The 12,287-nt window shown below is 47.5% G+C and overlaps 1 protein-coding gene across 6 annotated transcripts in view; it reads left to right on the top strand.

The window, feature by feature from the left end:
- mast2 (microtubule associated serine/threonine kinase 2) overlaps window positions 1-11,709 on the top strand; it is a 149,347-nt gene extending 137,638 nt beyond the window's left edge. For 5 of the 6 annotated variants that reach the window (XM_079157663.1, XM_079157661.1, XM_079157665.1 and 2 more), the window contains 8 exons: window positions 96-275; window positions 794-1,054; window positions 1,427-1,653; window positions 1,988-2,110; window positions 3,608-3,744; window positions 3,837-4,024; window positions 4,318-4,850; window positions 5,018-11,709. In XM_079157663.1, coding sequence (XP_079013789.1) covers window positions 96-275; window positions 794-1,054; window positions 1,427-1,653; window positions 1,988-2,110; window positions 3,608-3,744; window positions 3,837-4,024; window positions 4,318-4,850; window positions 5,018-6,622 — 3,254 coding nt within the window. In that variant the 3' untranslated portion in view covers window positions 6,623-11,709. The remainder of the gene's footprint in view (window positions 1-95; window positions 276-793; window positions 1,055-1,426; window positions 1,654-1,987; window positions 2,111-3,607; window positions 3,745-3,836; window positions 4,025-4,317; window positions 4,851-5,017) is intronic. The other variant, XM_079157662.1, reaches the window with a different exon arrangement.
- The last annotated feature ends 578 nt before the right edge of the window (window positions 11,710-12,287 follow it).

Below are 12,287 nucleotides of genomic sequence, written 5' to 3'. Positions count from 1 at the left end.
AAGCAGGGGATCCCCCTGAAGTAGTAGCCAGGACATACAGAATATCATGAATGAGCTGTAACACAAGTCCTGGGTCTGTCTTGTTGGTCTCACAGGTGCAGCTGGAAGCCGCAAGAGTCCCAGCCTGTTTGGTCTGAGTGCAGTGAGGGGCCCGCGGTGTGACGAGCTGCCCCTCGCCATCCCAGAGCTCCCAGTGGAGAGAGAGCTGAAGCTGGATGAGTCTCCCACCACACCGAGCTCCACCTGCAGTCAACTGAGCAAGGCCACGCTCACATGTCAGTACAAACGCACACTGTGGAGACACAGGGATCATGCAACAACACAAGACAAAGGTCTAGGTGTGGTTTTCACTGTTAAATCAGCGGATGAAAACATGCAGGTTGACCAAAATTAAAATGTGAATCTGTGAACAGCAGTTCTACGAATGTTCTTTAATAACAAATACTTTTTTATATGAGTCATTAAATTGTCTAATTTGAATTACAGTTTATTTAGCTGATTTCATTTCTCTTTTACACTGATCCTGAGTATTCTGACCTTGATACTTCACATCTGTTCCTCGTGAAACTGTGAAACTTCTTTGCCTGTCAATTCAACTTCAGAGAGAAATCAACTGATAACTTTCTGCAGGATTCGTCCAAAAATACGTCTTGAATTTGGCCAGAAAGAGTATAAAATGGAATATTTGCTGTCACCATTATTGATTCTCTGAACTCTATTTTAACTACATTTTTTTTGTATTTGACGGACACGCTGTCTGAGCTTCCTCTCTCACCTTCCTCTCACCCTGCAGCGGGTGGTTCAGGCGACGTGACTGACCGTGGTCACAGAGGTAACGGCAGTAACGGCGGTGCCAGTGCAGCTGCTAAAGGTGCAGCAGACAGCGACTCTCCGTCCACTCCAAGAGCCATCAGCGACCTGGCGGCTCGCAGGGCTCGCCATCGGCTGCTGTCTGGGGATGCAGACAAACACACGGCGCCGCCAAGCTCCAGACCGCTCAACAAGGTCATCAAGTCGGCGTCTGCCACAACGCTGTCACTGATGATCCCTGCAGGTCAGTGTGTCAGGCTGGGAGCATGAGGGAGGAGGTACAGCTGCTGAATGATGAACACCAGGATTTAATCTTCTTTTTCCAAGGTTAAAGGAGTTCTATGCACAAATATTGTGGCTTTGATGTGCTCACTAGATGGGATTTACTTTACAATCTAAATGTGATTTATTGGAGAAAAATACAGAAGAATAAAATAATAGAATAAAACCAAAAGTAAGAAAATAGACCAAAAGACAATTAAAGGATCTCTGGATAATCATTTATGAAGTATGATCCTTTCCTGACGAGGAAATTAAAGTCTGTGATTGTACTTAACGGGCTCCACATAGCCGCCAACCTCACCGACCCAAATGTCCATTGTCTGTCGGCCTTTAGACCACCATGGAGCCTCTCCATTGGCCAGCCCGATGTCGCCCCACTCACTGTCGTCCAATCCGTCGTCGCGGGACTCCTCCCCGAGCCGCGACCTGTCCCCAGCCGTGACCAGCGTCAAGCCCCCCATGGTGATCCAAAGAGCGGGCAAGAAGTATGGCTTCACCCTGAGGGCCATCCGAGTGTACATGGGAGACTCTGACATCTACACTGTGCACCACATGGTCTGGGTGAGTCCCGCAGAGAAAAACTGATGCTGACAAAAATACTCAAACTAACATCTTTAATACATTCAGTACAAAACAGCATGTACTGAATGTATTAAACAGAGGAGGTCAGATATCAGGTGCAGTGTATATTTGATTCAGGATGCCTGTAGTCAGAGTGGGTGCACTGTGTTGGGATTCTTGTTGTTGACAGAAGATGGCAGTAAACACCAGAAGAACAGGCCCATGGGTCTTAAATACATTTCCATTCCTTCCATCGTCCTGCTTCTCTCCTTCTTTTCTCTCTCGACCTTTCTTTCTATCTCTCATCTGACCACCTCTCTCTGCTCGCCCTCAGCATGTGGAGGTGGGCGGTCCGGCCCACAATGCGGGGCTGAGGGAGGGAGACCTGATCACCCAAGTCAACGGAGAGCCGGTTCACGGTCTGGTGCACACAGAGGTGGTGGAGCTCATACTGAAGGTACAAACACACAAAGCACATTTAGTTCTACTCTTTGGTTTCAGAAATTCATGCTAATTAATGCTAATTTTGAAAAAATAATGTGAATTTATCCTTCAATATTGTTTATAATGCATGATATACGTACGTATGTTGGTGACATACAAATAGCTGTCCTGAAATATTGTTCCACTCCTGCCAAAAGTGGTGAATAGCAAATTGTACAAATTACATGAATTAAAGTGAAAAACATGAAACATATAAACATAAAAGTAAGTAATATATATATATTACTGTGAGGAGCTTTTAGCTGGTCATGAAACAGTCTTGATTTAATATGATTGCAGTCCCAGTCTCCATTGTATCTCTGCATCTAATTGGTCACAATGCTCGTCTTTGGATAAACCGGATATCACTCTGACACAGACGCCAGGTCTGTTAGAGGTGGTCATCAATCCGCCACTAAACACTTCTCCACTACATCGCCGCTACATTTGCTTTGAATTCACTCCATCATTCTATTAGAGACAATGTGTGTTTGATAGTCAAACTGTGACAAACAGCTCAAAGACACTCGTTGATCTTAATTGATTAAAACATGATGCGATCATATTTAATCACACTGCTGTGTTTACAGAAGAGATATAATGTAGTTGTATATAATATGAGCAACAATTTGGACCTGCTCAAAGATCTGGAGCCAAGATTAGGGCCCACTGTTTGTATATTAACTGTTAAATCACTGACAAGTAGTTAGTGGATGAAAAAGTATTCAGATCCTCACTGCAGTAAACGTACTAATACCATACTGATGAAACAATAATCCACTACGAGTAAAATACCTGCATTCAAAATCTTAGTCAAGTATGTTATTATCAACAAAATGTACTTTAAGTGCAGAAAGTAAAAGTACCCGTGCAGTAAAATGTACATTATTTGCCCCTGACCTGTAGTGCAATCTGAAAATCTCCCCCTGACGTCTGTGTCAGAGTGATATCCGGTTTATCCAAAGACGAGCATTGTAACCAATTAGATGTAGAGATACAATGGAGACTGGGTCCGCCCACTTACTGTCAAAAAGAAAATCTACTCGAGAGCGAGAGGAAAAAAGACTTGAGAGCGGCCAGAATAAAGTTTCGCGAGCGAACAGGTTTAAGCTTCTCGAGCGACTTTTCGCTGAGTGATATAAAAGCGCTCGTCAAAGTAAAATACGCGCTCGCATGGATCTCATTTGCGCTCTTGGATTTTGACAGTGATTTGCCTTCATAGGTACGGCAGAACCAGAACAAGGACTGAGCAGGGCAGTCTGTCAAACCCTGCTGCAGTAAAATGAGACGTTTTCTAAAAGGAATCATGTGCTCGTAAACACTACCACTTTTGTCCACAGGGACCGCCAAAATCAACACAAAATGTATATTCCACGTGGTAGCTTTAATATATATTTGCACCAATAGCTGAGTAAAGTGAAACTGAAACAAAACATGTACATCAACATCTGTAATGTCTGTCCTCCCTCAGAGTGGTCCCAAAGTCTCCATCTCAGCCACCCCGTTTGAGAACACAACCATCAAGGTCGGCCCCGCCCGAAAGACGAGCAACAAATCCAAGATGGCGAGACGAAACAAGAAGACCAAGACCAAGGAGGGACAGGACAGGTGGGGGACTCACCTGTGTTGTATCAAACATCACTTGTCTGTATTTAATGTGGGGCTTCCTTGAGTGAGCTGTTGTGTGCTTTGTATCGCAGTAAGAAGAGGACGTCTCTGTTCAGGAAGATCACCAAGCAGGCGTCTCTCCTCCACACCAGTCGCAGTTTGTCCTCTCTGAACCGCTCTCTGTCCTCTGGGGAGAGCGGCCCCGGCTCACCCACACACAATCTCTCACCACGGAGCCCGACGCAGGGCTACAGGTCCACGCCAGACTCCGCCCACTCAGGTGAGAGACAAACACTCACCTGTACTGCAATAATAACTTGGTAACATGTATTCTGTAGACATCAGGGGTGTCGGTCTCACAGATCAGTATGATATTTGAAAGTTTGAACTAAGATTTCGATCCAGTTTTGAGCTCTATGATGCATCTTATCTTTCATTTATTATGAACAAATGACACACGGAAAAAGACTGATTGAAAATGAAAAATATAGACATGTAACACATGTAGATATTTACACACCAGGATATTGAATATGATATTCATATATGTTGTTCTTCCTCTCTGCCCGTCAGTTGGTGGAAACTCATCTCAGAGCAGCTCTCCCAGCTCCAGTGTCCCAAACTCCCCGGCGAGCTCCGGCCACATCAGGCCCAGCTCCCTGCACGGCCTCGCCCCGAAGCTCCAGCGCCAGTACCGCTCACCCCGACGCAAGTCTGCCGGCAACATCCCCCTCTCCCCTCTGGCCCGCACACCTTCGCCCACCCCTCAGAGCTCCTCGCCACAGCGCTCACCCTCCCCTCTGCCCAGCCACACTCTGGCACAGTCTGCGGTGGGTCAGTCGTTCCCCGTGAAGCTCCACTCCTCCCCTCCCCTGGTGAGGCAGATATCCAGGCCCAAGAGCGCGGAGTCTCCACGGTCTCCGCTCCTCAAGAGGGTGCAGTCCGCTGAGAAACTGGCCTCCTCACTCTCCAACCCCCCCTCGTCTCCGTCCGGGGTGGCCGCCGTGGGAGCGACTGTGGGGAGCCGCAAACACAGTCTGGACATCTCGCATTCTGAGTTTAAGAAGGAGATTCTGCAGAGAGAACCGAGCCTACAGAGCCTTCAGGTATGAGTTCGGCACGCAAAATACAAGTTGCCAATAAATGTATTTCATAATAATGTCTTAATGTCTTAGATTAAGAAGTTATAGTTAAAACAATGACATTTTAAGTGTTTTGTACGGGTTGTCAAACACCTTATTCTGAACGAGTGTTATTCCTCACTAACCTTCAGGAGTCAGCCAGCGAGGGGCTGCTGTCCTCAGCAGGACGCAGCGTGGAGACGGGCAGCCTGCAGAAACACTCCTCCTCATCCAGGAAGTTAGGGCGTCAGGAAGGGGACGGCGCCCTCAGCACGGTGTCCGGCTCGCTGGGCCTGGCCCCCGGGAAGAGCAAGCTGAAGGACAAACTGTCCGCCATCCGGCAGGACAGAGCCGAGCGGAGGGAGTCGCTCCAGAAGCAAGACGCCATCCACGAGGTCGATTCGTCTGAGGACGAGACGGATGAGGGCTCAGAGGACAGCCAGGACGGACGCAGGGGGGCGACTTTCACCCCTCCTCCCCTGCTGAGGCCCACCACTGTGAGAACGGGCCCCGGAGGCACCCTGCCCTCCCTCTGCCTCTCCCCCTGCACCCCTCATGCCACCTTCACCCACACAGGGCCCACCCAGATAGGCAGGCCCACTCCCTCGCACACCCTCCCCTCTCTTGCAGAAACGAAGCATGATCAGAGCACCCCCTCTCTGGGAGTAAAAGACGCACGGTCTGCTTCATCTACGGAAGACAGTGCAAAACAAGAGAGGAAGGTTCTAGAACCGAGAGGTACCACCAAACCCACTCAGGGCCCCCTTCCCTTCTCCACCCCAGGCAGTGCGTTCATCTCAGTCAGCAAGGACACTTTCCTCAAGCCAGCTCCTCCACAGGGCTCAAAGAGTCTCGGGGGGAAGACTGCACCATCAGAGCCCAGGGCAGAGGACCAAACCCTGGACAGCCCTAGCACCACAGTCCCCTCTACCACGACCACCACAGATACTGCAGAGTGCAGAACCAACATGAATAGCACAGACTCCAGAACTGCCACCAGTGCTACTGACTGCCAAACTCCTGACAGCCAAGAGACTCCCCGCTCCTCCTGCTCCTCTCCTAGCATCCCCAAGGAGAAGAAGGAGGCAGACAACCGGAGACTCTGTGCTGCGGCTGCTGCGAGTCTAAATGCGTCGCCCTCGTCCACTTCTGGCTCCAGCTCCAGTTCCAGCTCCCCAGTTCCGGTCCCTGAGAGTGCCGTGGAGAAAGTTGTGTCCCAGCTTGCGACAGTAGCTAAGAGCGTTCTGGGTCCCGTCAAACTGAGCACCGCCGCAGACAAGAGCCAGAAGGACCAGAAACCATCCACAGGTGGCACCCCAGAAGTCACACCAACTGGCCCCCTCTCCTTCCCCTCTAAACAGCCCCCAACCCCTCAGTCCCCTCACCCTTTGGAGTCCCAAACAAGACAGACAACTGAGCAAGTTGCCTCACCAACCCCCTCACTGAGGTCGCCCAAACCCTCCACCCAGAAAGACTTTGCAGCCCTGCCGCCGTCATCCCGCAAGGATGTCCCAGAAAGGCCCACATCAGGGTCTGCATGTAGGGAGAACGCTGCTACGTCTGCATCTGCACCGCGGCCGGTCGCAGCAGCCGCTCAGCCTGCCCTCAACACTCACCCAAGCTCCTCTGCAGCATCTGAGCCACAGCGCAAGAGCTCCGAACCCCAGACGACAACTGCCAACGCCGTGTCCGCCTCCGCCTCCGCCTCCGCCTCCGCCTCCGCGCAACAAGACAAAGCAACCAGCAAGAAGACGTAGCAGCGAGAAGTACCAGAACAAAACAGATCACACACCTTAGTGCTGGCTTGAGGTTTTAGAACTCACACAAACTGCATGTTTGGAAGACATATTAGTAACTTGGCACCAATCAGAGACTTTCAAAGCAAAAGAAAGAGCGAGACGCAAAGACAGATGTGGTAATCCTAGTTCCATTCCAGCTGTTCTGTACTCCTCGTGTTCATGTGAGTTATATTGGTGTCCTGATTATTTGGTTCCTGATTTAAGACTAAATGCCACGAGGAGTTGGCGTTTTATTTTTATTTTTATGCAAACATGTTCGGGGCTAGAAATAAAGAGCTCGGTGGTCCGTGGACATCCAATATATGACGCAGACACTTTGCACACACCTCTCTCGCTCACGATCACGCTTGTGTGGCCTCATTACCTCCACGCATGTTCCTCTAACGGATCAGGGGGCGCCTTATTGAACACACACCCTTTTCCCTCCTCCCGTCCCCTCCTTGCCCAACAATATGGAAGAAGATTGTGTCTCAGCAATAAAGTGCAGCGTATGTTTAGCAGTCTGTATAAACGCATTACAGTGTTTTTAATAGGACTAAATCTGCACCGCCAATGTACACTCAGCACCCAGCTAACTAGGCCAAATTAGATTCTCCTCTTCGCTGTGGTCCCCGCTGATCCGACGCCGCAGGCCCACACAAGGGGAGATGAATTCCCTGAGCTCAGATCCCAGACATGGTTCGGTGATTTGAAGAGATTCCTTGGAATGTCAGTGCTGGATTAGATTAGTGTTTGTGCTGATTTATCGAGTCCGCGCTCAGGCGCAGAACTTCGACTGATTCTGCAGTTCGATCGTTAACTCGGAACGACTTTCCTCACTCCTCACCCCGCTGCAGCGCCGTCCCTTCCTAGTTTTTGAATGCGTTTTTCCGAAGGCCCAGCTCTACGAACGTATCCATTACAATGAACAATAGGGTTCATGCAATCTGATTCAATTCTTTCCAAATTGATTTTTAAACATTTGGAAAGCTGTGAGCTGTCTCATTTTACTTGTAGTCCAAGCTGCAGCTAATTAGTTTCCTAGAAATGCTGAAAGCTAAACTAAATGCATTCAATGAGTCTTCATAGTTGTGGTTCACTTTTATGCCACCGTTAGCAGCCAGGCTTACCGGATATGTTTTAACTCCGAAACTTGAAATGAAGCCAAGGATTTGAATGCACACCTGATTCCATTGGTCGCCCGCACACACCTCCAAAAAGCTTCACCAACATTCAGCTGAAGAATCCAAACTGAGCACGCTCAGACCGACTGTGGTCGTTTTAGAAACGCTGTTCTGTTTGGACCGCCGCCTTTTTATTTCTAGCTCCATCAGCCTCTGAAGGCTGCGCTCGTTTTATTTTGGTATCTGGACCAACTTGCTGTGTTTTCTTTTTGCCTCTGATCCTGTAAAGTCATCAGACTTTACTTTGTGTGTGTGTGTGTGTGTGTGGGGGGGAGAGAGTGTTCATTGATATGTGCATGGTTATGTGTGTACATACATACAGTACATATATATATATATATATATATATGTATATATATATAAGAATATTTAAAGTTCTGTTGTGCATCTGTTTTATACCCTGTGTGTGTGTGTGTGTGTGTGTGTGTGTGTGTGTGTGTGTGTGTGTGTGTGTGTGTGTGTGTGTGTGTGTGTGTGTGTGTGTGTGTGTGTGTGTGTGTGTGTGTGTGTGTGTTTTAGGATTACCTTTGTTGAGGACACCCTGCTACCTGTGTATGTGGCCGGGCTCTGCACGTGTCTGCGTCAGGCTTCGCACAAATCTTTTATCTCAACTGTCAAATGAAAAAGACAAAAAAAAATGGTGCAAAGGAGAAGCCGGTGGGGATGTTTGACGGCTGAGTGTTGGGTTGGAGCTCACTCCTGCTTCGCTCGGTAAAAACCTAAACGCAGTTAGCCTGTTAAAATCAACTCCTCGTGTTTTTCTTTTTCTTGGATATACCACCTTTAATTTCGTCTGTGTCATCCTGAACTCTTCTCTGATTCCTACTGTACATTTGAAAAGCGAGAAAAAAGAAAAAGAAGTTTTAGTTTGTTCCTGTTGGTTTCTTAGACATTTTTAAGAACATCACCTTTCATTGAACGCGCACCGAGCCCAGCCCTGGTGTGAGTCCACTGGTGTCCCTCTCATGAGCTTCAGGTGAACTTAACCTCCTTCAGTGTTCTGTGTCTCTACTGGGCTCGCGTGCTCACCGATTTCAGTTAAATGACGAGCTTTCAGGCTCAGTTTAAAGGACACTGTTAAACTGACGCCAACACTGACTGTGGCAATCTCTGTGATATGTTTACATGTTGTTGTTTTATATCTATGTGTTTGTTTCGTTTGATGGAACTTGTTGCCTGTAGCAATCAAACCTCCTCTGACAGGCGATGATAATTACCAACAGCGTGTTGAGGTCACTCCGGATCGTAAATGTGGTGTGTTAATAATATTTAGCTGTGTGACGGAAGAGGTTAACCTGTGGTGGAGGACGTGCGGAAAGACCATCTCCGGTTCTCTCTCGTGCGCTGTCCAGATGTGTGTTAACAGGCATGTGTGTGTGTCTGTGGAACACATCAGAGTTCCTCTGTTGGGAGGAAGCACCTCCCGTCTATCCGCAGTATGCTTTTGGCCAATCCAGGCGGTCGGGAAGCCGACGGCTGATCCGTCTTTGGTGGCGTCAGACTTGAGTAGATTCGTCGATTAACCGACCACGTTAGCGTCTTGCCTCTTAGCGCGGTTTCACCAGGAACAGGAGACGAGAGAGCCGAAACTGGACTGCAGCTCAGATTCGTAAGCACTGAAGAAGTCTTGGAGCAATCGACGACAGAATTGTGATCGACTGTAAGGTTTCAGATTCAACGACAATCGAAGAGGAAACCAAGCAAAAGGTTTCCTCTTTTACCGCTTTTCTCCGGTTCAACCTAGAAACCAAGTGTTTTCCTGCTGAACTCCACCTTCTCAGAAACCAGCGAGTGCACGAGGTTGTGGAATTAAAGAGATGTTGATACTTTGTGCTCAAATGTTCAAAATCTGAGCGCTGATTTCAAACTGGTGGCTCCCAAAATCTTATCTTGAACTAAGAACTAAGACTTGAACAGGGCCAATATTGTCAGCTGAATTTGAGCTCATCACAGATATGTGTGTGTGTGGTGATAATTTACAAGAAACTGCATCTCCCATTACATCGTTTTAAGTGGTACTTATCGAAAAGAAACAAATAGTGGTTGATGTAGGATACCAACCAATCGGATATCAGTACCTCGTCGCTGGTTGCTTAATGGATTTGTCCCTCTGTGCTCTCGAATCCTGACTAATTCATTATTAAATCCTGAAATTTGGTTTCTCGCTCAATAGTTTTGTCACTAAAAATCTTTCGGTTGGAGTCGCGATCGACGCTTTAATCTCTTCAGGCTGTCACAGTTTTGCATTGTGATTAAAGCGCCGTCGACTGCAGCTGCAGTTGTGATTTTCTGTGTGTAATTGGAAGCTGAGTGTGTGTGTGTGTGTGTGTGTGTGTGTGTGTGTGTGTGTAATCGCACACACACACACACACCAGTCCATCTGCTCTCAGCTGGCTGCTATTAGTGCTACATGGACTGCTGCCTCACACACACACACACATTCAGATCAATACTTGTGCCATCTAATGTGGCGGTGCCAGTTTCCCCGTCTCCACTGACATTTTTAACATACACATACATACCAACACACACACGTACACACACACACCTTCTCCCGTGTGTAAACATGATGGTCCAGCCATCTGCTGGAGAGTGAAGCATGTGTCAGGTTCCCTGGTGGAGTCATTAATCTCAAGCCCTGAGCCTGTTGACCGCGCACACACACACACACACACACACACACACATATGTAGGGTCAGGTTGGCCAACACAAACACTACCCATGCTCCCACAGGCTCCCCCGTCCAGTCCCGGTCCGGTCGGTTCAGCAGATACATTATTAGCAGTTTGTTCGACCTCCAGCCTGTGTTTACCCATCATGCACCTCTGCTGCACTCTGGCAGAGGCCCGCAAACCGCGTCGCTACGGATGTTCGTTGGCAGATGTTCGTTAGCCAGCTGAGAAGTCAAATTGGAAGTCAGGATTGGAGAGCACGTGTGGCACCAGTTTTAGCGAGCTTGCTGCTCATTAGTAACGTTTGTGCCAATACGATACGCACGTTTCGGTACAGACACATTTTTAGTTGTGAAATTTCTCAAATGTTAACCATCGTACAACACAAACATCTCAAGAACACATTTTCTGAAACAGAATTTAAAATCAAAAACCATCTGATCAAAAAAAACGAAGCACTCAAGATCATAAATCTCTCCTGATCATTTGACTCCAGCTCCCAGTGCTGGACCGTCAACAATACTCTGTGAACTACCGTTCTCACACTGTAGTTACGACGTTAATTAACTTCCTTACATGTTAGTGAGTCCTGTCAAAACGGCTGTGGCAAACTCTCCAGACTGAAAGTTGAAACTTAGTTTGAGCGTGGACCAAATCAGGATTTTGAGCGTTGAAAACGTGTGCAGAAGACTCTGTCCCTGCCTGCTACCGGATATCAAATCATGGAAGCTTATCAGTGGTGGTGTTTGCCACTGATAAGCTTCCGTACGCCTCTGACTCTGAGCATGTAGAGTAACCAGCTTCTGTCTATGAGGCACATCGATGATTCAGAACATGTGACTTTGGGTATGACGAGGTGAAGCCTTATTACCACTAATACACACACACACACACACACACACACACACTCTGAACCACGTTACATGAGATTCAGTGATGTTTCAATGTGCAGTCCGTTAAGCTCGTATCTGTCTGACGGGGTCCAACCGCCTTTCATGGACGTGACTCTTGCAGACGAGGGCAGTGTTTTGTGTTTGTCTTTAAAGAGCGATGATGAGGAGGAGGAGGAAGCTTGAGAAAGACGTCAAGAGAGAGAAAAAAAAACATTGCTAGAGTAAAACCAGTGCAATATCTTTTTATTTTTTATTGTGGTAAAAGCATGTTGTTGTCAATCTTACCTTACAACAATAATAAAGGTTTTTTTATGTACGCTTTGGTTTCTGCAGCGTCTTGATTGTGTTTTATGATGTTTTTTCGTCACTCTGCTTTATGTGGCACATCATGCTTTTAACATTAAGGCAGCATTTTTTTTTCTAAAGCAATTTCTGCCGCTGAACTCGCATTAAGTCAGAAACAATAAATGATAAGTGGCTCCGGGTTTAATCCACGCCTGAGGCTGCTGCTACACTGCAAAAACATCTCTGTCTTATCAAGTCACCTCTATCTGTAGTCGAGTCTTTAATTTGATGACATTTTCCGGTAATAGTCAGATTGACTCTCCGTGTTAATTGCATTAGTTGAGATCCAGGAGCACGGACACGATGCTATGAAGAGGCCCGACTCCATCAGAAACACTACGAGAAATACAACTAAAGCTAAATAAAGACAAGTGCAAAATAATTGTACCGGTTTCCACAAATTCTGGAGTAATTTTGTCATATTCGAAACTCGACGCCCGAGGTTCCCTCTTGCATGCTTGTATCTCCCTCCGAGCCTCACCTGGTAAACTCACACAGCTCACTCAACACACCTGGTCTCGATGCTGGATCCTCATCAACCACATGTGT

This window comes from Pholis gunnellus (genome assembly GCF_910591455.1).
Source record: "Pholis gunnellus genome assembly, chromosome: 4".
Lineage (NCBI taxonomy): Eukaryota > Metazoa > Chordata > Actinopteri > Perciformes > Pholidae > Pholis > Pholis gunnellus.
Note: the sequence above shows the minus strand (reverse complement) of the source record. Positions and strands in the feature narration are given on the sequence as shown.